At 36.5% G+C, this 25,876-nt stretch overlaps 1 protein-coding gene across 1 annotated transcript; it reads right to left on the bottom strand.

Annotated features, from left to right (window-relative positions):
- Positions 1–20,262: 20,262 nt before the first annotated feature.
- LOC138153026 (trace amine-associated receptor 2-like) lies at positions 20,263–21,327 on the bottom strand. The gene is given in 1 exon segment (XM_069077155.1): positions 20,263–21,327. A coding segment is annotated over 1 exon segment (1,038 nt). The 5' UTR covers positions 21,301–21,327.
- Positions 21,328–25,876: the final 4,549 nt, after the last annotated feature.

Below are 25,876 nucleotides of genomic sequence, written 5' to 3'. Positions count from 1 at the left end.
TCTAAAATGTCACGTGTATTTTGTAGTCAAATTCAAATAGAACCTTCTTTGAATTTCCCAAATGTTCACCTATAAATAGGCACTTTAGTTTCCTCTCTAACTGTGTGTATGATCTGGACAAGTCACTTGAACTCTGTGGGCCTCTATTGCCTAATATTATAAAAAAAAAAAAAACATGGGGGAGGACAGGGCTGAAATAGACAGCTTCTAAGCAGCAGCTAGATAGAATGATGTATAGAGTAATAGGCCTGGAGTCAAGAAGACCCAAGTTCAAATCCAACTTTAGATAATTACTAGCTGTGTGACCCTGAGTACTTCACCTGTTTGCCTCAGTTTCCTTACCTGTAAAATGAGCTGGAGATGGAAATGACAAACTACTCCAGTATCTTGCTGAGAAAATCTCAAAGTGGGAAAGGAGTCAGAGAGCGTTGGATATGACTGAAAAACAACTCAAACAACAGCCAGTACCAGATCATTACAATGTCTATAGATGGACAACAAGCAGCAAAGTATGCCATTTCTTCCTTGGGCATAAAAGGAAGATGGATTTGGAGCTTGGATGTAATAAGTGGGGGAAAGCTACCATTGTCAAATGAGAAGAAAAAAGAATTCTGCAGGGTCTTTGTTGTTAAGATTTCTTTTATTGACCTGTGCTGTAGAGGTTGGTAGATAGGCTCCTATGCCTGGTTAGGCTTCAAAGGATGCAGAGAAGACAGAATTGGGGGAATAGCATCCATTTATTCCTTTAGAGATTAGAAATATGTTGCTTGTTATTCAACGTCCTCAAAAGTTTCCGGACAGAGAGAAACTTAAGCAACAGAGGGAGGTAGTTGGTAGGGTGGAGGGGATGCTGGGCCTGGAGTTGGGAAGACTTAAGTTCAAATCTGTTCTTAGGTGCTTACTAGCTTAGTGATCCTGAGTAAATCACTCTGCCCTCTGTGCCCTCTGACTTGTGTCTGCATATATGACATCTATATACATATATTTTTTTTAAACTCTGAGCAGAAGTGTTTTTTGCATCTGGAAATGTTTGTACTTATTGATAACTAAGTTCACAACTAAGAAAGAAAATTTAAAAAAAAGCACAACCATCTTTTATACTTTTTTTAAAAATCTCTTAAAAACTATAAGTGCTTTAAAATCATCTTAAAATATAACTATATAAATAAATAGATATGTATATAGATATATGCCAAAAAGTAGCATTATGAGGAAATACTAGACTCTCAATAAATGCAGAATTAAGGCAAGGATATCTATCTCCCCATTATCTGACATCTAATAGGTGCTATAATTTTCTCCAGCATGCAGATCAGGAAATGGAGGAAAACAGAGATTAGGTAATTTAAGTAACTGGCCTAGGGTCACATAGTTACAAAGTGTCTGAGGTCAAATTTGAACCCCCGTCTCTAACTCCAGGCTCAAGGCTCTATCCACTTCACCAAGATAGGCTTAAGAAATTAAATCTATAAACATTGGCAAAGAAGAGCCAAATGTATCTCCATTTTCAGGGGATAAGACAGTTTACTTAGAAAAACCCAGAAATTGTAATGAAGAAACAGATAGTTTTTCTTTTTCTTCTGAGGAGGCTACTTAAAAATAAACAGAAGAAGGGCCAGTGTCTCCCATATGCTGCTGCTTTGATTATTGTCTATACCAAACTCAATCTCTCCATCTTTCATTCCTATTCTTCCCCGAAGTCGTTCTACAGAGAAAGTTTAAAAGCTGTCATGAAAGACTCAGCCCTCCATTTTGGGCACTTCAATGGTTATTTGTTCTTATTTTTTTCTCTTCCAGAGTTGGAAACAAATAGAACATCCAGTGTCTTATGCAATTTAGGTCCCCATATAAGCCATAATCTTTCCAGAAGAACCATTAAGTTCATAAACACATTTTTGGGTTGCCAAACTAGCAAAATGTTCTTAGCTCTCTCTTCTGAAGTTTTGTATACATTTTAGTGCTCTCAATAATTTTTATTTCACTATTTCCATTCCCAAATATAAGATGTTCATTTTTCTTGTATGGCTTCAATATTTCCAGAAATGAGGCGTATCCTGACACAGTAGAAGAAATGCTGTAATTAGAGTCAAAGACCTGAGTTTTGATTCCTGCTTTGTAAGTACCTATATAACCTTAAGCTAGTAACAACCTCTCGGAGCCTATGGTGTATTATTTCCCTATATGTCACTAATTAGTTAATGTATGTATACATATATATATACACATCTATGTAGTGGGTTACTACATATATACAAACATATATATTGAAGGAGGGAGAGACAGAGGGAGGGGGAGAGAGAGAGAGAGTGAGAGAGAGAAAGAGAGAGCGAGAGAGAGATAGAGAGAGAGCGAGTGAGAGAGAGCGAGAGAGAGAGAGAGAGAGAGAGAGAGAGAGAGAGAGAGAGAGAGAGTTCCTTTTCAGAGTTTCATATCCCTAGTCCCCAGCTTAGTATTGGGTAAATAGTGGGTGCATAATAATTATTTGGTGAATGAAAGAATGACTAAAAAATGAATCAGTGGCTTGCATTTATGTAGGACTTTATAATTATATACCTCTTATGTGCCCAACATTGTGCTAAGTAATGGGAGTTTGGGAATAAGCAAGGTGAATCCATTTCCTACCGTTAAAGAATTTATAATCCCATGGATATGAATCTTGGGACACATGTATCTGGTTAGGCCTTCTGTCAGAGGAGAGAAATTGCCTAACTTCCTTCATTCTTCATTCTTTTGAGTCTTCCATGGCTCCAGGAACAGTCCATAGGAGTTAGAGATGGGTGTTATGAACCCAACAAATCAGGAGAGCAACAGGATGAAGCAGGTGTTTTCCATAGTCTAACAAAGAAGGGCGCAATGGGTCAGTAGACATTTGGCATCAACTGCTGATGCTTTCTTGCATTTGAAAGGGTAATGAACATTTAGTATAAAAATAGTCATTGCTTTTGAGAGTAAATTATGCAGAAATGCATAAATTGCAAAATAAACATTTTTTTTCCAGAAGCTAATGATTGAATTGAAAAGTTAAGTCTGACACTTTCTATGGTCAAGCTCTGTTTCAAAAGAATAAATTCAGTATTGCTAGAATAATTGTGTGTGTGTGTGTGTGTCCCTGAATGTATCCTCTACCATAGTAATACTTGGGAATCTTTTGTGATGTCAGAGTTATCTTGAATTCTCAAAGGCTGTTGCAATGGAGAGTCCTAGGAATCAGTCAATATTTATTAAGTGTCTACTGTTTATCAAGAACTATTGTAGGCACCGGGAATGCAAAGGTACATAAGATAAATTATGAATGGAGAGGAGTGATGTAATCTGAATGTACTCTGCTTTTAATAACTATGAATTGAATTGAATTTATTGTATCTGCATCCACCAAATCCCTGATTCTGCTGTCATGGCAATTATTGCTGGAGGAACATTTTGAACTTAAAGAAAATCTATATCTGCTGAAGAAGATAAATCACAGAAGCTGTAAAAGTCAACAAAAACTCAAGCCAACAATCACATATTAAGTACCTCCAGGCACTGTGCTAAGTATCATATATGATAAAAAGGCAAGATATACTCTCTTGGAGCTCCTAGTCTAAAACATGCAAAGAACTATGTAAAAACATGCTATATACTCAATGAGAGATTAAAAAAAAAAAGCAGTGAACAGTAGCCCACCACAGATGTAAAAATTCCTCTCAGGGTAATGATTATACCCAAAATATCTCGTCCCAAATTTCACTTCCAGAAATTCATTTGCCTTTGTTTATACTGCTTTGAATTCTACTAATTAAATTATTCATTTGGGTACAAGGTTAATCTTTTTAAATGCAAATAACTGTGACTGTGTTACTGAGTTATCTGTCTTTTAATCATTAACTGTATAATTTATTGTGGTGGTTGTTGTTTTGTTTTTTTTAACTAGACCTTTTATTTTATCAGTATAATAAAATATTATTTTATATATAACTTTCAGTGAGAAACTGTCTCCCTCAGAGATCAGTATTTATTTAGTAACTTCTAATTTTAGAGAGTTTCCTGGGGCGCAATGATTTCCACAGTCACAAAGCTAGTATATGTCACAGGTAAGACTTGAACTCATGTCTTCCTGACCCTGAGGTCACCTGGTCTCTTGATTTTGTTAACGAGGCTTTAAATTAAATCAAGTAAAAAATTCTTTGGGGTTTAATACAAATATTTCTAAGGGGTTAGTAGACCGTCAGTCTCCTAACCTTCCAGCAACATTATTCCCATATGTGACTAGTCTCTTTAGTCTAAATTGGTTCATTCAGAATTCTTTTCTTCTAACATCTAACAGAGACCTATTAGCTAATTATATTTTTTTTTCATGAGGGAGGGGATGTAGGTAATTTTGGAACATTGATCAACTTGTGGTTGATAGATCACAGTAAAGAGATTAGAGCATGAGAGCATTAGGCTCAGGGATAAGAACAATTAGGAAAGGGTGAAGATTGCAGAAGCAGAGGCAGATTTGTGCTCAAGACAAACTCTCTACTGAATGTCCACCATCACTGTTTGATGCTTTGTTTGATGTTTATGATCAGAGGGTCAATGAACAGGGTTGTTTTTTTTTTTTTCATTCAAGTTACTTGAATGATTTTTGATGTATTGATGGGAGGCACCTTATTGTAAGGTAACATTTTTTCTGCCAAATTGAATGCTTTCTCAAATAGTAAACATGATGTAGGTAGCTAGGTGGCATAGTGGATAGAGTGCCAGACCTGGAGTTAAGAAGACTCATCTTCCTGAGTTCAAATGTGGCCTCACACACTCCAGTATTTTTTCCAAGAAAACCCCAAATGGGCCCACAAATAGTCAGACACAACTGAAATGATTCAACAACAAAGATCATGATGTAAAAAAATGTTTTTTTATATCTTTCAGTTAATGATAATGAAGTATTTCATTGTTACATATAGATTGTGGAAAGCCTGTTTATTTCCTACTAACATTTTCATGTAAGATGCTCTCCATTCATCTATACATGACTTTTTAAAAGATTTTATATAGACAGGGGAGTATGCATATAAGTAAGTGGTTTCTTGTGTTCTCTTGGTCACTTTTTTCAGTATTAAGACAATTTAAAAATTTTTTTCCACCTTTTTGGTGTCTTCTCCTTCAAATACTTTCACTTCTTCAAATGACTTCACAATTGTATTGACACCATCATAAATCTTCTCTATAAAATCTCTTGGTTTAATCTGGATTTTCCCCCCTTTTTTGTCTTCCATAATGCTATCTTTGCCCTCTTTACAAGCATATCTAGGTCTGCAATACCAATTTAGGTCCAAGTGTTGTGGTTCCATCATCATAGAAAATAGTTTGTTACAATGAACTTTCCAAACCTTATCTGATTTACGTCTGTTTATTGTCCTTTGGATGACTTGGTTTACTTGAATATCTTGCCTAGTTTCCTTTAAGCTGGTTTTACTCTCCACTGATTTTCTGTGCTTCATGAGACAATATTCCTCATGATTACCCATCATCATTCATAAAATATTTACAAATGAGTTTACATTTTAACCTGGTGTTGCCTTTGCCAGTCATCTCCCTCTGTTTGTTAAGCAAGTGATATGTCTTGATGACCAAGAAGCTTTCTGGGATCTTTGTCATGGCAATAAATTTATATGGGTTAAATTTCTGGATAAAATTATGTTGGTCAATCCTGATATTACATATGATATGATTTCTATGTCCTATTTTCATCACCAACTACTTCTTTAAATAGTTTGGAGTTAAATAATTACACACCATCTTTTTTATCATTCTCCTTTTAAAAAAAATAATTATGAACTTAGCTCTAACAAATCAGTGTTCTAAATGTATACAAACAACTTTGTGTGGCATTAGTTTCACTCTACTCCAAAACAACAAATTTCAGCCTGGAACTTGTACACCTGTCTTCAAGATAAAACCTTTGTGTCATTCTGCCAAATTTCATTCCCGATTATTCAAAAGGTCTTTCTGATGGACATTATATAATTTTTAAACCCACAATATTATTTTTCTTAAGAAAAGTTTTGAGGTTGTAATTATATAATCATTGACAGATTAACACAGTGCCTGACACACATAGTAAGCATTACATAAATGTTAATTATGATTGTTATTATTAGATTTGATTCACTGAAATGGTTATTTTGGTCAAGGTGACAAAGACATGCTAGTCTTGATATTTATGGAAGATAACCTTGTCTGTACTATTTCTATTCTTTGTAATAATAAACACTCATTAAAATCCATATGTGGTAAGTGTGTCTACTTAAACAGATTCTGCTTACATTTTCACATTGTACTCAAGAAGACGTTATCAAAGCCATTCCTAGAAACACTGGAAAGACACTCCTCCTTTTTCCATTTCTAATAGACACATTTTATAACCCTCTTGACCTTATATCTGTCCCTTTCTCTCTACTCACATAAGTACCATTCTAGTTTAGAGTTCACTACCACTTGCCAGAATTATTGCAATAACCTAACAATTGGTCTTCCTGCCTCAAGATTCTTCAACTCCAAGCTATCCTCCATAGATTTACCAAAATTATCTCCCTACAGTTCAGATTTGATCATGTGGCACACATACTTCTACTTAATACATTACAGTGGCTTCCTATTACCCCTAGGATCAAATATAAATTTTTCTATTTGGCATTTAAAACTCTTCACAATCTGACCCCATCCTACTATTCCTGCTTTATTGTGCCTTAGTTTTCTCTTCTCACTCTGTGGTCCAGGTCATAATGTCCTCCTTATACACACGATTCCATTTCCTATCTCCATAATTTTTACTCTAGTTATTTTCCAGGCCTGAACTACTCTTCTTTATTTCCATACTTTGGAGTCTCTAGTTTCCTTTAGGACTCAGTTCAAGTGTTCTCTTCTGAACAATGCCTTTTCTGGTCCCCTAGTTGTTAGTGCCACATCCCCCTCCCCAAGGTTCCTTTGTACTTGCTCTGTATGTGTTTTGTATATAACTACATATGTACCTATTATCTTCCTCTTAGAATATAAATTCCTTGAGGGCAGGGACTGCTTCATTTGTGTCCCCCTATAAAAAATCTCTACTCACTCCAGTCCATCATACACACTTCTGCCAGAGTAATCTTCCAGAGTAACTTGACTATAGACCATCTTGACAAGAAAATGTTAATAAGACCCAGTTATGGAGAATAATCATTCTCCCCCCACCTCCACTAATAGCCTAGACTGTGCCTGAAACATAGTAGGCACTAAATAAATACTTGTTGTTTATTGTCTAGATAGAAGTAACCTAATCATTGCTAGAAGCCTATGGTATAATTGTTTATGGATAAATTTGCTCATTTATCATCACCAAATAATTACCATTGGTAGAAGTTGTTTCTTCAACAAGAGTTCTCTACATCAATAAATTTACAGGGCTAGACCTCCTTCAGTTTTTTTTTTAAAGGTTCTCAACTTTTCTACTTGAAAAAAGAATGAAGCAGGTCAGAGCCAATATGTTGGAGTAAAGGCAGGAATTCACTTGGGCTCTCCCCCAAACCCCTACAAATACTTTAAAATATGACTCTAAACAAATTCTAGAGTGGAAGAACTCAAAAAATGATGGAGTAAAACAATTTTCCAGCCCAAGACAACTTAGAAGGTCAGCAGGAAAGTTCTGAAGAAAGAAGCACAGTTCAGTGCAGGCCACACCAGCACAGACCTGGCCCTAGTAAACCAGGAGAAGGCTTTGGAACTCACTGAATCAGCAGCAGCTGCAGCAGCTTTCCAGAGCTCTCAGTCCACAGATGAGGGGATCAAACAACTGGTCAGAAGGAGATGACAGGGATCCCTTTGCTAGCACTGAGGCAGGACTATTGCTTTGTCCATACTCAGATTAGACCTCCTCCCAGGGTGAGGAGTGACATGAGCACACCAGAGCTTGCAGCCACAATAGAATGAGGGACTATTCCAGGGCAGAAAAGAGTGCTTGTGGTCACTCACAGACCAAAGTACAGGCCAAGAGAATAGTAAACACCTCTCCTTACATCATACCGCCTTGGAAGAACTGAAAACTTGTAGGTCCCTAGGAGTATTTCTGAAAACAGCTGAACAAAACCCCTGAAACTTGGGACACTGCACTCTACACCTCAGAAGCAGAACCCTACTTTAACAAAGAGTTAAAAATCAAGTAATAGATTGGAAAGATCAAAACATACACTAACAAGAAGATAACAAAGTCAAACTCTTATATACAAAGTATCCAAGAAAAATATAACTTGATCTCATGTCATGGAAGAGCTCAAAAAGGATTTTGAAAATCAAATAAGAGAGGTAGAGGAAAAATTGAGAAGAGAAATGAGAATGATGCAAGAAAATCATGAAAAATGAGTTAACAACTTGGTAAAGAAGACACAAAAAATATTGAGGAAAATATTAAAAAGCAGAATAGGTCAAATGGGAAGAGAGTCACAAAAAGCCAATGTGGAGAAGGATGCCTTGAGAAGAAGAATTGGCCAGATGGAAAAAGAGGCACAAAAATTCACTGAAGAATAAAAGTCCCTAAAAAGCAGAATTGCTGTAATAGCAAACAAAGTGGTACTTTACTTCTTTTTCCAACTATTGTAATGGCAAGCAAAGTAGTATTTGAGCTCCTTGTTTTATGCCTTTGAGCCCTGCTTGTGTTTATATTAAGTCTTTGTTGGAAACAGTATACATTGTGTTGCCCTTACTGGGCCTAAGGGAGTTTTGAGACCTTCCCTGCCCTCAATAGTCCTAATGTCACATGGAACCTGAAGTGGGAGGAACTTGCTGACAGAGCAGAACAGGAAGGATGCAACAAGAAGGGGGGAACAGGGAGGAGCAGAGCAGATAAAAGCTTGAGCACAAACTGGGACCAAGCAGAACTGAGATGGAGAATACTTGTTATTTTGACACTCTGTGACACTGTCTATTGGTCTGTCAGACAAAAGTCTTGTCTGTTGTTTTCAGACAAAAGTTCCAAAAGAGGGCTTTACCACTGATCCAGAAGCCCTGGAAGAGGACTTTACTGATGATTCAAAACTGTGAAAGAGGACTTTACTGCTGTTTGCAGAAGTCCTGAAGGAGAACTTTACTGCTGTTTACAGAAATCCTGAAAGAAGACTTTCCTGTTGTTTACAGAAGTCCTGGGACTTTACTGCTGATTTGTGTTTGATTTCTCAGACAGAAGCTTTGTTGGTTTGTGTTACTTTGTCAGACAGAGAGTGAATTGAGATGACAGTGCTGGCAATGCGTGGGAATATTGTTGTAATTCTGCTAAGTTTAAAGTGTGTAAATATTGTTGTGGCTCTGTTAACCTTTGTCTTTACAGAAACAGAAATTGCAAAAGGCTTGGAGTAGACTTGTCACCATGACCTGCAATCAGTGAACTGCCTACCTGTGAATCTAGGCAACAGTGGGGTGATTCCAGGCAAGAGCTGGGAGAGTGGAAGAGAAGCCATGGAGTTTGGAAGTCAGCCTTGAGTTAAGATGAAAGGACCTTTACTTGAGTACTCAGTGCTTACTGATGAGATTGTAACTTACTTGTGACTTAGAAGTAGATGACCTCTGTACTTTCTACTGCCCCTTAAGAGGGTACTTAGTAATGACTGATGATATTGTAACTTAATTAGGACCTAGGGGTGGATGGCCTATGTACTATCCACTACCCCTTAAAGATGATTACTCCTTAAGGATGGTTAGCTTAAGGATGATTGGAAGCCAGCCTCTATTTAAGGATGAAAAGAGACTTCACTTGGGTACTAAATACTGATTGATGAGATTGTGACTTACTGAATGATATGTTTTAAGACAATGTGGCCAACTTAGTAATAAATTGTTATGACATATTTTTGTGAATGTTTTGCTTTAGTTTATTGCTGAATAGAGAGTTTACTATACTATGTGATCAGAACTTAAAGTTATTCATAGCAGCAGTCCTCAGAAGTGCTGTTTGTGATTGGCTTCACAATTGAAGAATGGAAAATGAGGTACAAAAGTTAACTGAAGAAAATAATTCCTTAAAAATTATAATTGAGTAAATGGAAGTTAATGTTTATGAGAAATCAAGAAACAATAAAACAAAACCAAAAGAATGAAAAAAAAAGACAATGTGAAATATCTCATTGGAAAACAACTGACCTGGAAAACAGATCCAGGAGAGACAATTTAAAAATTATTGGACTATCTGAAAGCCATAAAAACAAAACAAAACAAAAAACCATAGACATCATCTTTCAAGAAAGTATCAAGGAAAATTGCCCTGATATTCTAGAAGCAGAGGGTAAAATAGAAATTAAAAGAATCCATTGATCATCTCCTGAAAGAGATCCCCAAAAGATCCCCAGGCCAAATTCCAGAGTTCCAAGGTTAAGAAGAAAATATTGCAAGCAGTCAGAAAGAAGAAATTCAAATACCATGGAGCCACAGTCAGCCACAAGATTTAGCAGCTTCTACATTAAAGGACTGGAGGGCTTAGAATATAAAATTCTTGATGGAAAGAGCTAGGATTACAACCAAGAATCACCTACCCAGAAAAACTGAGCATAATCCTTTGGGGGGAAAAATGGATATTCAATGAAATAGCAGACCTTCAATCATTCTTGATGAAAAGACAAGAGTTGAAGAGAAAATTTGACTTTGAAATACAAAACTCAAGAGAAGCATAAAAAAGGTAAATAGGGGGGTGGTTAGGTGGTGCAGTGAATAGAGTACTGGCCCTGGGGTCAGGAGAACATAGTTCAAATCCAGCCTCAGACACTTAGCACAAAAACTAGCCATGTGACCTTGGGCAAGTCACTTCACCCCAAATGCCCTCCAAAAAGCAAAAAAAAAAAAGGTAAATAGGAAAGGGAAACCATAAAGGACTTAATAAGGTTAAGCTGCTTACATTACTACCTGGTAAGATAAGATTTGTAACTCATAAGAATTTTCTCATTATTAGGCAGTTAGAAGTATATATAGACAGAGGGGACAAGTGTGAGTTGAACATGAAGGGAAGGTATCTAAGAACAAAATTAAGGTGTGAGAGAGCAATATACTGGAAAAAAAGGAAAGGTAGAGGTAGAATAGGGTAAATTATCTCCCATAAAAGAGACAAGAAAAAGCTTTTGCAGTGGAGGGAAAGAGCAGGGAGGTAAAGAGGAGTAAATGAACCTTACTCTCATCAGAATTGACTCAAAGATAGAATAACATACACACTCAATTGGGTATAGAAATCTATCTTACCCTTCAGGAAAAGATGAGGGGAAGGAGAGAAAAGAAGGGGGAATGTTGATAGAAGGGAGGGCAGATTAGGGGAGGAAGTAGTCAGATGCAAAACACTTTTTAAGAGGGCAAGATGAAAGGAAAGAGAGAACAGAATAAACAAGGAAGAAAATAGGATTGAGGGAAATACAGTTAGCAATAGTAACTGAAAAAAATTAAAGCAAGTCTATCTAATAAAGGCCTCATTTCTCAAACACATAGAAAACTGAGTCAAATTTTTAATAATAAATGCCATTCTCCAATTGACAAATAATCAAAGATATGAACATCTTCAGATGAAGTAATAAAATCTGTCTATAGTCATATAAAAATGCTCTGACTATTAATTGGAGAAATGTAAATTAAAATAATTCTGAGGTACCTATACTTATTAGATGAGACATTAATGCATTGTTGGTGGAGTTGTGAACTGATTCACTCATTCTGTAGAGCAATTTGGAACTATGCCCAAAGGGCTATAAAACCACACATACCCTTTCAGCTAGCAATACCACTACTAGGTTTGTACCCCAAAAGAGATTTTTAAAAATGAAAAGGATGTATGTGTTCAAAAATACTGATATCAGCTCTTTTCTGATGACAAAAAGCTTGGAAATTGAGGAGATGCCCATCAATTGGCTGAACAAATTGTGGTATATCATTGTGATGGAATACTATTGTACTATAAGAAATGATGAGCAGGATGCTCTCAGAAAAAAAAAAACTAGAAAGACTTTCATGAGCTGATGCAAAGTGAAATGAACTGTCTACAAAGTAAGAGCAATATTGTAAGATGATTATCTGTGAATGACTTTGCTATTCTCAGCAATACAATGATCCAAGACAACTCTGAAGGATTTATAATGAAAAATACTATCCATCCCAAGAGAAAGAACTGATGGTGTCTGAATACAGATTGAAACATAGTTTTTTTAACTGTTTAAATTTTTCTTGAAGGTTTTTTTGGCCTATGTTTTCTTTCACAACATGACTATTACAGAAATGTTTTGCATGACTATATATGTATAACCTACATCTAATTGCTTACCTTCTCAATGGGGGGGTGTAATGTAATGCCAAGCAAAGCCAACTTCCCAAGGTTCAGAATACCAGCATAGGTGCTCTCCATTTTATTCGGTGACAAACCAAGAACAGAGAAGATCAAAACATGACATCATTCAAAATACAGCATTTACTAAGTGTGATTAAATAATCTCCAAGTACTACCCCACCCCACGACCTTCCAATCATTCAATCAATTACAAAGTCCCTGTTCTAAATACTACTCCACCCCTAGGCTGTACCTTCATTTAGTCCACCACAAAGCCCCTCTTCTCAAATGGAGATTAGTTTCCAAACATAAGTAAAGTACATTCATTTGTTCAACCATAGAACACAAAAAGGTCAAAAGTTCCCCACCCCTGGATCACAATTGAATCTACCCCAGAGTTACATCAAGTTTAAGCACAGCACTTAATACCCAAATGGAGGTCTTTTCTTCATCTTGACAAGAGGCAAGTTCTCAGCAATCTTAGTTCCTGGGGAGACAAGGCTTAGTAAGGCCACAACATACATTGCCAGTCTCTTCATTAATTCATCTTCTGTCGGTAGAACAGTCCTAGAACCCCTGAAAACATTAGCAAAACCCTCTCCCAGGATTTCTGTAAACATACAACAAGAAAATCCTTCAGGGCTTCTGAACCAACAGCCAGGTTCCAGGGCTTCTTCAACAAAAGGACTGTCTTTCACCAGTGGAAAAATCTGGCAAAACAACATCAAAACAGACAGACAAAGTACCAGCAAAACAGCCATGTCTCCTCAGTCCTTGGCAGCTCAGGGGGCAGGTCTCAAAAGTCCAGGGCAATTCAAAGTGGCCCCCAGCAATTCTCTCAGTCTCTCTCTGCCTCCACTGAGGTGCTGCTTCCAAAAAGTTCTTCTGCCTCTCTCTTGTCTCTCCAAATCTACCAGCTCCTCCCAGTTCATGTCTCTCTTTTCAAGTCAACAAGTCCATCCCACATGTGGGATTAACAAGCTCTGGGTTTTAACACAATCAATTTGAAAACCAAGGCAATAAAAACCAAAGGATCTTTATATTCCATTACTATCACAGGGGGGCAGTGAAGAGGAAGTAAGGGAGAGAATTCAGAAGTCAAAGTTTTAAAAACAAATGCTAAAAATTATTTTTTTACCTGTAATTGGAGGGAAATAAAATACTGAATAAATTTAAACCAAAAAAGATTTGAAAAAAAAAGAAAAAGAATGAAGCAATACAGGTGTACACTTATGAGGGAGTCAAGAAACCTATGTTCTAGTCTCTGTTTTGTCACAACTTAGCAGAGTGATACTGGGTGAGTTATTCAGCCTCTCTGGTTTTCATTTTATCCATTCATAATAGAAAACTTTTAGATTATATCATTGCTAAGATCCTTCCAGTTGCAAAATTCATTTGCTGCCCCATAGCATCCAGGTCAGTGACTTCAAAGTCTTTCCTTGTGGTCAAAGAAAACAAACTTTCTGAAGTAGAAAGACATTAACCTCATTATTAATTGAGGAAGTTAAATAGGCAAAAGAAAGCAGATGTAGGATTGGCCATGTGGTTTGGAGCAAAGAGTCAAACTGAAAAGACCTATAAGCCATGCGATGTGGCATTTAAAAAGTTTGAGAAACATAATTTCTTGGTTATTTAATCATTTTATTAACAAAGCTGGCATGTTTATTAATAAAACGTTGTCAATGACACCCTTGTCAAAGACCCCTCTTGGTGGTGGGCTCACAGTTTATATGTTCTTGGAAGAGTGGGTTCCTGAGAGTGGCAATAAATTCTGATTAGCTAACAATTAATGAACAAATGAATATTATAATGGGAGGTGGTCTCATTAGAATGAGGGTCTTGAGGGTACATGACTTGGATCACTCAAGGCTTGGTCAAAGAGACTTATCAATATATATATCAAAGAGGGAATCTATGTCTATTCCAGACCTGTAACCAAACACAATGAACAGGAATTCACCCATCAGGCTAAACTTAGAATTTCTTTTACTGTCTGATGAGATCTTATCCCAGGGAAGTATTTGCCTAAGATTTCCCATATCAGTTGATTTATGGATGAAGAAGTAGAAATGGGGAAAAGCCTCAGTTCTGAGTCAATAATTAGTTATTAATACAACAGAGAAATAATCATTTCTTTCAGAGAAAATAGGATTTGCCTAAGTGACATTTTTCTCAGAGCTCCCTTGCTTTTCACTTTATGTTTTCCACAGGTTATTGAATGTCAAATCCCTCTGATGAAATCCCTTTCTCACACTCTTTTTAGGTCTATATTACTTGCCTCTGTAGAGAATGAAAATGGACAGAACTCAGCAAACTAGTGACCCAAAACAGCCTTCTCTCATAACAGAAATTATTAGATTGGGTTTCTCTTGCTTTTTCCAATGCTCAAGTGGGAGCATGTTTACAATAATGAAACGCTTAACGTCATCAGCTAGCTCTTTAGTGAACTGGGGTTTTCCCCACTTCCTGAAATCCCTATTCCCTCCAAAATGAAAGAAAATGTCAACCTCTGTTTATACTGTCTATAAGAAAACAATTTATTAGTTTGGCTATGAATAGCACTTTGAGAACAAACTAAAAAGTCATCACAGTACAATTCATGGAAACATTTTTCTGGTTAGTATTGATCTTCAAACTGTTAAATAAGCAAGCTTTGTCTGAGATACGGTATCTTTAGATATTGGAACTGAGTGAATTTGCTGCAGATAGATGCTTGTGTTCCGGTGGGGGCCATGAGTATCTTACCACTTCCAGGCATGGAAACAGCTTGTGAAAATGGATGGAGGTAGAAGAGGAAGTGTCTTGTTTGAGGAACAGCAAGAAAGCCAATATCACTAAATTATAGAGTGGGGGATGTGGAAGATCAAATAAGAGACAGAGCCATGAAGAGTTAGTAAAGCATTTAAAAAAAACCTATCCCACAAAGGATTTTGAAAGTCAAACAAAGGATTTTATATTTGATCCTGGAGGCATTAGGAAGTCACCAGAGTTTGAGTGGGGAGGGGCAGGGCAAGTGGGGTGAACCATGGTTCATTAGGAAAATAACTTTAGTAACTGCTACTCTCTGAGTAGAAGAGAGATATTTTTTAAATGACATCTTAAATCTAATAATTCATTGTAAATTTGTGGGGGGTTTTCCTGCATTGAAATTTTGATGGTGCAATATTGTATCATGTAATGGTATAGTATCATATTGTAAACAAGTTATTATACACACATATTCCTCCCGATGTATGCTGAACTTCCCAACAATGCATGACATGCTCTCCTGCCAACACTTGCTTGTTAACACCTGCTGGTAGACTTTACAACTAATTGGTTGTAACATGTACTTTGTGTGTTTATTTGGAAAATAATGTAATCACTACAGCTTTAACTCTGTTATACAACAGATGAAACATATATGAACTATTTTTCAAAATTTTCTTCTCTTCTCTTCTTTCCTTATGCTTCCCCTGCCCCTTTGTTTTTATTCAAAGTCCCCCAATTGCACCCAAGGCTACTACTTCCCCCCCATTGTTCAAGCATCCCCCAGGGAACAGTATCACTCACTTTGGGAACCTCTATATTTTATCATAGAGACAATAGGGAGCCAATGAAGCTCCTTGAGCAAAGGAACTAAATGATCATAGCTGCACTTTAGGAGATGATGTCTATATTTAAGCACATTGAAAACTTTAAAGTGTTATATAAATGTCAGCTATTATCATTACTATTTTTGTTATTACTCTGGGTTTCAAAAGGATAAAAGAAATGCATGTAATTGAAGAGGTTTATTTCCATCTTTAGAACATGGTAGCTTACGTGCCAGGCAGCATTATCTTGCTGCCCACAGCCCAGGGCTCCAATGAGAACCAAACACAGTCAGTCAACAGCAATTATTGATCTCACTGTTTACAAAGTGCTGTACAAACCTCTGTGAGAGAGAGGAAAAAGGCAGAGGAGAACATAACAATTATTATATTAAAAATTCACAGAGAGTGATTTATGGGAGAGTGGCCAAGCAGACTTTTTTTTTTAAGCACAAACTCACTGATTAGGAACAATAAATAATATATCTTTGTTATACATTAAGACTGAGCTCCAATGCCACCTCTCTCAATAAATGGTAGGTAATACAACTATTGAAGAAGCTATAAGAGGGTTCTATGCAGGATATTTTTATAATTGAATAAATCAGGAGGTCAATTTGTGAACTCTATTTTTACATATTAGTAAATGGTTTTGCAGTAGGTAGAAATAGTCAAAGCAATTAAAATTATACAATAACAGCTCAGAGGGAGTGAAATATATTTATGGCCCATACCAACATAATAGAAGCACTTCTGAAGGCATACTCATTCAGGTATTTACCAGAAGATCATTGAACACCTACTGTGTGGCTCTGTGCTTAGGACTTTCTATTGTTTTTAGATGCTGTCTATTTTTGTTTCATTGTTTTAAGGCTATGAAGACTGTTGAAAATAATCCTCCAAACAAGCCAGTCTTTTCTGTGGTTCCTGCTACATAGAGAACTAGAACCATTCTTGTGGCAACATTTTGGAGAAGATTGTCACTTGTATCAATAGAATGTCCATCTGGCACGAGTTGGACTAGCCTTTGCACAGTTATATAACTTCCCTCCCTTCTTTCTTTTCACTTTCACTCATAGATATCTTAACAAAGTTGTCTATACCTGGGTGACTAGGTGAAGCAGTAGATTGAGTGCCAGACCTGGAGTCAGGAAGATTTCTCTTCCAGAATTCAAATCCAGCCTCAGACACTTACTAGCTATGTGACCCTGGGCAAGTCACTTAACCCTGTTTACCTCAGTTTCCTCATCTATAAAATGAGTTGGAGAAGGAAATGGAAAAGCACTATAGCATTTGTTAAGAAAACCTCAAATGGGGTCATGAAGAGTCAGATACAACTGAAAAACAACTAAACCACAACTCTACCTAATACTTCAATTTCCTCACTACACTGATTCCTTAACCACTTGCAATATGGATTTCACCCCCATCATTCTACTGAAATTACCCTCTTAGAAGCCACCAATGACCTTGACTTTTCCTTACATGGATATGGAGTCAGTGCAAACTGAAGTTATCATCATCATCATCATCATCATCATCATCATCATCATCACATCTACATAGCACTTTAAGGTTTACAGTGTACTTTACATCACATTTGATCCTCATAACAAACATGAGACGGATGCTATTATTATTCTCATTGTACAACAGCATCAGAAAGCATTTATTAAGCATGTGTCAGACACTGAAGATAAAAAGGAAGGCAAAAACAATCTGTCTATTCTAGTGAGAGAAGAAAACTCAAGAGGGCCTGGGACAGAGGAGGCAGAGCACGAGCGCTGCAGCAGGACATGATTTAAAATGACTGGGAAATTGCCATAAGGTAGAAGGATAATGATACATACAAAGGACACTTAGAAAGATTAAATGACTAATCCAAGGTCACACAAGTATAAAGGAGCAAAACTAGGATTTCTGACTTCAAATTCAGCCTCACCATGTTTAGAGTTCTTTTTTAGATGGCTTATATATTTTATTGCTTTAATACAATGATTCTTTCAGCAACTTAATCCAAGTCACATCCTTATATTAGTTCCAAAAAGTCAAACAGAAGTTGCAATGTAGATTTTTCACAGTAATTTTCCAGTTTTAAGTCAGTTAAAGATTTATAGACCAAATTCTAGATAAACCTTATTTTACAATTAATAATTATCTACATGATAAACAGCACTCTCATTTTTAAAAAGAGGAAATCACATTTAAATTTGACAAAATATCTTTAAATTTAGCAAATCATAACAATGCACAATTGTTGTTGTTCAATAATTTTCAATCATGTCCAATTCTTTGTGACACCATTTGAAATTTTCTTGGCAGGTACTGGAGTAGTTTTCCTTCTCCAGTTCGTTTTACAGATGAGGTAACTGAAGCAAACAGGGTGAGTGACTTGCCCAGGGTCACTCTGCTAGTAGGCATCTGAGGTCAGATTTAAACTCACAATGATGAGTCTTCCTGACTCCAAGCCTGGCATTCTATCCATTGTGCCACCTAACTGCCCTTACAATGCACAGTATTATCTATATTTAATCCTTCAGATTTGACTATGCCCAAACTGTCTCTCACTTTTCCACTGATACTTAATTTTTGGAATGACAAGGGGACATTTATGCTTGTTCTCTACTCTCATTGTTATCCTCACTGATAATATCCCCTAACCCATTGAGTGTTTTAAGCTTGTACAACTACCTTTCATGTCTTCTAATCAGCCAACTTGTGCATGTTCTACCATCTTACTAAAATAATTATTTTGCTATTTCATCGTCAGGGTCAAATGACCTCATAGTATCAGGTAGTAAAATGTTGAGGATTCTGGTTTTGGGGGTGGAGCATCCTAGGGTAGGACAAGAATAGAGCATTATAATATCTACATGGAAATCTTCTTTGAAGTGAATTGTTCCCTCATAGCTCATTCCCTCATACCTAGCCTTTCCTAGGTGAATATGTGTGTATTTGATGGGAGTAGTTTTTCTTATTATTATAAAATGTTAGAATACAAGAATCTTTAAAGATTATCTAACCCAGTACCTACATTTTCTTTCTTTCTTTTTTGCTTTTTGGAGGGCAATTGGGGTTAAGTGACTTGCCCAAGGTCACACGGCTATTTGTGTGTGTGTGTGTGTGTGTGTGTTAAGTGTCTGAGGCTGGATCCAAACCCAGGTCCTCCTGACTCCAGGGCCAGTGCTCTATTCAGTGCACCATCTAGCCGCCCACCAATACCTACATTTTCAAAGAAGTAAACTTCTTTTACCAACTACGGAGCTAATTCAATGTTGTTTTGAAATTATACAAATACACACATATGTACATACATGCATGCATGCAGTTTTTCAAATAGGAGAGGTTATCCAAATACATTGGAAGACCCTTCCTGGATAATCTTAAGCAGAATAATCAGTTCACATAAAGAATCCTGGGTTTGAAGAGAGAAAGAAATACCTATAGTCATACAGATTGTGTTTATGGTTGGATACAAATTCAGGTTGCTGACTACAAGCAAGTTTGCTGTATACTACACAAATCTGCCTTTCATATTTCCTCATATCTCTAGAAAGAGTGTTCCAAAACTCTTAGTTAAGTTTTATGCTACTAAACACTTAAAATAACTTATTCTAGCTTACTCTTCCTATTCTATAAACAAGACATTCCATCGAATTCAGCTCCTGGAATTCTCTCTGGCAATCCTCTATGCCTGGAATATTCTCCCTCCTCATCTTTGATTACTGACCTCTCTGGCTTCCTTCAAGTCCCCGTTAAAGTCCCACCTTCTACAGGAAACCTTCCCCAACCTTTCTTAATTGTAATATCTTCCCTCTGTTAATTATTTCCCATTTATCCTGTATATAGCTTGCTTTGTAAATATTTGTTTGCACATTCTCTTCCCCATAAGATTGCAAGCTTCTTGAAAGGAAGGACTTGTCTTCTGCCTCTTTTTGTATCCCTAGTGCTTAGCACAGTGCCTGGCACATTGTAGGTACTTAACAAAGTTTATTTATTGATTAAGCTATCAAAGTTAAGGCTTTAGGACACCTTGTATCTAGAGATCTATATGTATACATTTTTGTCATTGCTGTCCAGATCTATGATTTCACTGGTCTCATCAATTTCTCAAGATGGAAATTTTGTACACTGATAGAAATCCCATCTGTAACTTAGAATCTTGGGAATTTGCCTAAGACCGTGAAAAGTTAAAAGACTTATCCATGTTTACCCAATCAGTATATGGCAGAGGTAAAATTTGAGCCCAGGTGTTCCTGACTCCAAGATAATTTCTTTCATTCATATACTTATGTGTATATATACACATGTTATATATACATACATAAATATACATATACTTATTCATACACATAAAATATATTTCTATACTTTTAAAGAACTTAAAATAGTTTTTCTGACTCTTTATTCCGATTCTTTCTGAGAAAATAAATTAGCATTGTGAAAATGTGAGTTGAAGATTTTACCAAGGAGAATATACTTCAGTGCTTTTCGAAACCAAGGATAGAAGAAACCATATATTAAAGGATTGCATGTGGAGTTGAAATAGCCAAACCAAGTCAAAGCATCAAACAATACTGCAGGAGTAGAAAAGTTCAAATATGGATCAAGTAAAATCGTGAAGAAGCAAGGAAACCAGCATAACAGAAAGACACCCATCACTATCCCCAGGGTTTTGGCTGCCTTTTTCTCCTTCTTCATTTGGCTACTTTGATTTTCAGGAATGCTGTTGACTGCACGAGCATGTTTTTTGGATACTGCAAAAATTTTGCCATAAATTCCTACCATCACAGAGCTTGGGGTGAAGAAGCCTGCCATAAACAAAGTGGTGCCCCATAGCTTATTGAACATCACTGGGCAAGAACTGGAACATGCAACCAGAGCATCATAGCCTTCTATTCCATCAGCATATGCTTCAGAGAAAACCACCCCAAAAGCAAATGCTCCTGGTATTGACCAACAAAGAAACAACAGCCTCTTTACTACTGAAATGGTTATTTTGGTAGAATAATGCAAAGGGTAGCATATGGCATAAAACCTATCTATGGCTACAGAACAAAGATGGAAAATTTATGTTATGCTTAGCATCAAGTCAAAGCTGTAATGGACCTTGCAGAAAAGGATTCCAAAATACCAGCAGTTTTCCACAGACCGGATCATGCTGTAGGGCATAATGCCGAATCCCAGGAGAAAGTCAGTGATTGCCATGGAAAGGATGAGAAAGTTGGTTGGAGAGTGAAGCTGTTTGAAATAGGAAATGGAAATGATCATAGCGAGGTTTCCAAAAATAGTGATGAAGATAGCCCCAGACATAAATAGATACATGGCAGTTCGAATACCTAATGTTCTGTCATTCTCTGGGCATGATCCATTTCCAAATTCTGAGCAGTCAAAGGCTACCTTCAGAAAAGCAAGAAGATATAAGGCTCTGTCAGGCAACATTTCACATGTTTTATGCTTTGTAAAAATGCGTATAGTAAATCATAAATATGGCAGACATTAATATAGGCAGATCAAAGATTTCAATTTTCAAGTTTTCTGAGGTTTTCTGTTGCCACTTATCTTAGGTTTGTTTGCACTTTTGTACAAATCCATCCTAATGACTATAAATGAACAGAATTGCTTTTTGAACATTTGAAGATTCACAGTTTTAAGTTATTCACCTTCACAATGCATATATCTTGAAATAGACATGAGTAATTCAATAAATTCATGGCTTCTAAATGTGAATCCAAATAGTTTGACTATTTGAATAGTCAGACAAATTCTGTGCATCAAGTCTAATTTTGATAAAGGTTTCATATCTCTTTTAATACCTTCTTTCAATTGCATTATGCTAGAAAATTTAGAGACATCTGTAAACAATTTAGATTACATTTATCCTGAGTAAAAAGCCATGTCTGCTGATTCATTCCTAGGTGATATGGATCTTTCAAGATGGAAAAGTTCATGTAAGTAATCTGACCTTCACCGAGAGACAAGATACAATACTGGAAGGCATGCCAGAATTAGAATCAGGAAGACCTAGGTACAAGTCCCACATTCAACAATTACTACCTGTGTAACTTGGATAAATCACTTCACTTATCTGGACCTCAATTTCTTCAGTTCAATTCAATAAATTATTAAATACCTACTAGTGAAAAAAGACATGGTGCTAGGTGCTGGGGATAAAAAAAATGAAAGGAATCTTTCCCTTAAGGGACTTACATTCTACTTACTTACAACATATCAAGAGATAAGTAGATGCAAAGTAATTTCAGGAAGATGAGAGCCTCAGAGAGCTAGGGAGTCTAAAAGATGAGTAAGGCAAGGAGTTCATTTAGAGAAAGGCACAGAGACAGGAGATGACAATTTGTAAAGAGGGCATAAAAGTAGATGCCTATAGTACCCACTTCACTGGGGTGGTGTGAAGGTCAAGTCAGATACCTGGAAAGTATTTTACAAATAGTAAAGTGCTATTTAAATGTGAACTATCATAATCCTAAACACATTAGCATAGAACAAATATTAACATCATCATGTTGGGGCGGCTAAGTGGCACAGTGAATAGAGCACTGGCCCTGGAGTCAGGAGGACCTGAGTTCAAATCCGGCCTTAGACATTTAACACAAAAACTAGCCATGTGACCTTGGGCAAGTCACTTAACCCTAAATGACCTCCAAAAAAGCAAAAACAAAAAACATCATCATATTATAGAATGACATAAAACAGAGTGATGGCTTGAAATTTTATAAGTCTGTCCCTGGGCCAGTATTCTCTGTCAAGTATTTTTGTTTAAGTTTGAAACAGAAAGCTGAGATAAGGAGATGACCAAGGGATGATAGCAAGGCAACTCTTTCTCCTCTTGCCTTCTTGCTTGTGAAATCCCATTAGTTAAGCTTTAACATTTTGTTGATGTTCTCTGAAGTGGCCTTGGTGAGATAGAGCATAGATTTTTTGTTTTACACACACTTTATCATGAGAAGTAAAACTCTTAAAAAAGCACCTGATATTAATGTATTGAATCCTAATTATAGTAAGAAATACATCTCATGTTTTATTTAGTGATAAGGATTTTCAAAGAAGAATATAGCTACTTACTGTTTTTGAAATATTATGGGTTCTAAACATCTCTACAAAATAAATTCCATACTATAAATCACATTTCTGATAGTTGTTCCCTCCCCTCCAGTCTTTTATCCACATCATACACAGACATGCAAGCACAAAGACACACACACACACACACACACACACACACACAATAAAAGAAGAAAAAAATGTTTGGGTTTTTTTTTCACCTCGTTGGGATTAAGTCTCTTGGCTGACTATCAGTTTATGCTATTTTCCTGCTTTGTAATAAAATTTCATCCAGAGAAAAAGCTGGCAAAACTACGATGTACTTGGCAATTTAGCATTTCCAGAAAGGAGCATATTATGTTGGGGAGATGCAAAATTCACCAAGTAAAATTTAGATTTAGCCTTCAGTAACATTTTTTGTTGCTAGGCATTTGTTGTTGCAAAGTTACCAATGAGAAACAAAGCATGAAGCACAAGCAGCCAAGGACCTTGCTACTGAAATTGCATTTTTGTTTGCTAAGAAAAAGTCAAATAATAGAAACAAATGCAGATCCAATCCAGCTAATACCCTTTTCCTCACTTACCTGCTCCATTTCTGAAGAAGCCAGTGATGAATTCATTACCTTTTTTGTTTATTTTTGACTAGCCACTATGACATGTTAATTATTGAATTCAAAGAACTCAAAGATGTAGGTTGTGGTGATTTATAACTCAACAATAGGTTTCTAGGGGATTGGATCTGAAAGGAAAGGAGGGTTTAGCATCCTGAAGTTTTAAGGACTAAATCAGGGTAGGTCCCTCCTCCATCCTCTGAGGACCTAAGCATTTATCTCTGATTTATCTAAATGAACACAGGTTTCCTTCACCTTCAACACTGTCAGACTGTAATTCCTCTACTTAGATATGAGTCATTAAGGGCAACTCAGAATTTCTTTTTTTTTTTTTTTTGCCTTTTGGAGGGCAATTGGGGTTAAGTAACTTGCCCAAGGTTACACGGCTAGTTTTTTTTTGTGTGGGTGTTAAGTGTCTAGGGCTGGAACCGAACTCAGGTCCTCCTGACTCTGGGGCCAACGTTTTACTCACTGTGCCACCTAGCCTCCCCGCAACTCAGAATTTCACTGGTAAATAGTAGTAAGTAAACTTCCCAATCAAAACTGCCAGGTCAGACACAGTCATAATAAACGCTTGAAGAAAAAAGTTGGAAGTGGAATGCCATCCCCCTTCTGCCTTTTCCCTCTTACTTTAAACACTAGAGAGCATCCCTTACCCTGAGGTGATAACCTCATTTTTATTGTAATAGTGATCAAAAGATTGCATATGAAAGATGGGACTTCTTCTGGATTGGAGAAGGGGCCTAGTAATTGATGGTATGACTTTTTTTTTTACTAAAATGTACATCAGAAGTCTTCCTTCCTATACTCTTCTGAGAGCTTATTCTTTAAAACTGCTCATAGGTTATAGATTGTGTCTTCTTTCTAAAATGTGTTACCTTTGAAATCATGATAGCTTCTATTTATGTAGTTTAAGGATTACAAAACACTTTCCTTAAAAACAACCGTTTGACATCATAGTTTAGGTAGTATTATCTCCATTTCATATACAAAGAAATTGAGGCTCAGAGATCTCAAGTGATTTTTACAAAGAGTTGGTAAATGGCTGAGTAGGGAGCCAAACCTGGGTCTTCTGATGCCAACTGTAGCTCACTTTCCACTATGCCATGCTGATTCTCAGGAATAGGGAATTACAGAAACAAGGTAGACTTGTTATAGCTAGGGCACAGAAATGGCCAACTAATGACACCAGTGTCCTGTTGAATTAAATAACTATTCTCAAATGTTCATGTTGTTTAAAAGTAACAGGGAAGAGACAAAGAAAAGCCTCTTAACAGAGTGAGTAGACAACCATATTCTGATGTGTGTGTGTGTGCGTGTGTGTGTGTATACACATACATACTTTGAAAATAAAAATCAACAAAGGAGAGAAAGAAGAGATCAATGAATTTAATATAAAGATAGGAACTGGGGCTGAGATATCAGTGATATGGTGACCTCCTAGAGAAGGAAGCTCCTTCTACCATCTTAGGTTGGCATCTGGGCTGCAGTTTATAGTCTTAAAAATTGACCTAGAGCTCTGAGAGGTTAAGTGACTTGTCCTGGGGTCTCACTGAAGGTCACCTTGATTCCGAGACTAGCTTTCCATCCACTATGCTACACTGTCTATGAATTGAATATGCAGCTCATAGGAAAAAGAAAGGAAAATGTTATACAACCATGAGGAATTGATCTTTATCATTGAAATTAATTTATTCCTATCCATCATTCATTAATTTATATTACTTATTATTAATTCTGTTACCCTTAATTAAAATAAATTAATTATTAATGTTGAAAGTTATTTTCTAAAGAATGATTTTTTTGATGATGTACCAAGTCATCACTGGCATCTTCCAAGATATAAAGGGACTATAATCTCTATTAGGAAGAAAAGACAGATACTGAAAAAATTGAAATATTGTTGGGCAGTATTTTACTATGAAGAAACAAGACAGATTTTTAAGCAAACATGCCAGAGTCCACATATCGTAAATGAGTGCTGTACCTATCATAATAGTCACATCGAGATGATAAGCATTTATCCAAGTAAAGTTGATCTTGCTCAAACATTTCAGGATGTCTTTCACCTGTCAGAACTGCCTTTAGACAAAGAACTGAATAAGGAAACTAGTCTCAGTATTTTATAGTTCCCTCACTCTCTCTTCTACTCACCCCCCCCAAAATGTCATAACATTTTGAATCCAACATTTTCACTGGATTTGGCTATAGATGACATTATTTCCAAAAATCAACTCTATTCCCAAAGGAAGGAGATTTTCCACCATTGAGTAATATATGTTAAATATGTAGAGAAACCTATGTAAAAATAAACATGTGTATATGCATGTATTTATATTTAAAGA

Source organism: Petaurus breviceps, unplaced genomic scaffold (assembly GCF_028583685.1).
Source record: "Petaurus breviceps papuanus isolate PSGF00001 unplaced genomic scaffold, PetGlider_PUasm1.0 90977, whole genome shotgun sequence".
NCBI lineage: Eukaryota > Metazoa > Chordata > Mammalia > Diprotodontia > Petauridae > Petaurus > Petaurus breviceps.
The sequence above is the reverse complement of the archived record's forward strand: the minus strand, read 5'-3'. Positions and strand labels throughout refer to the sequence as shown.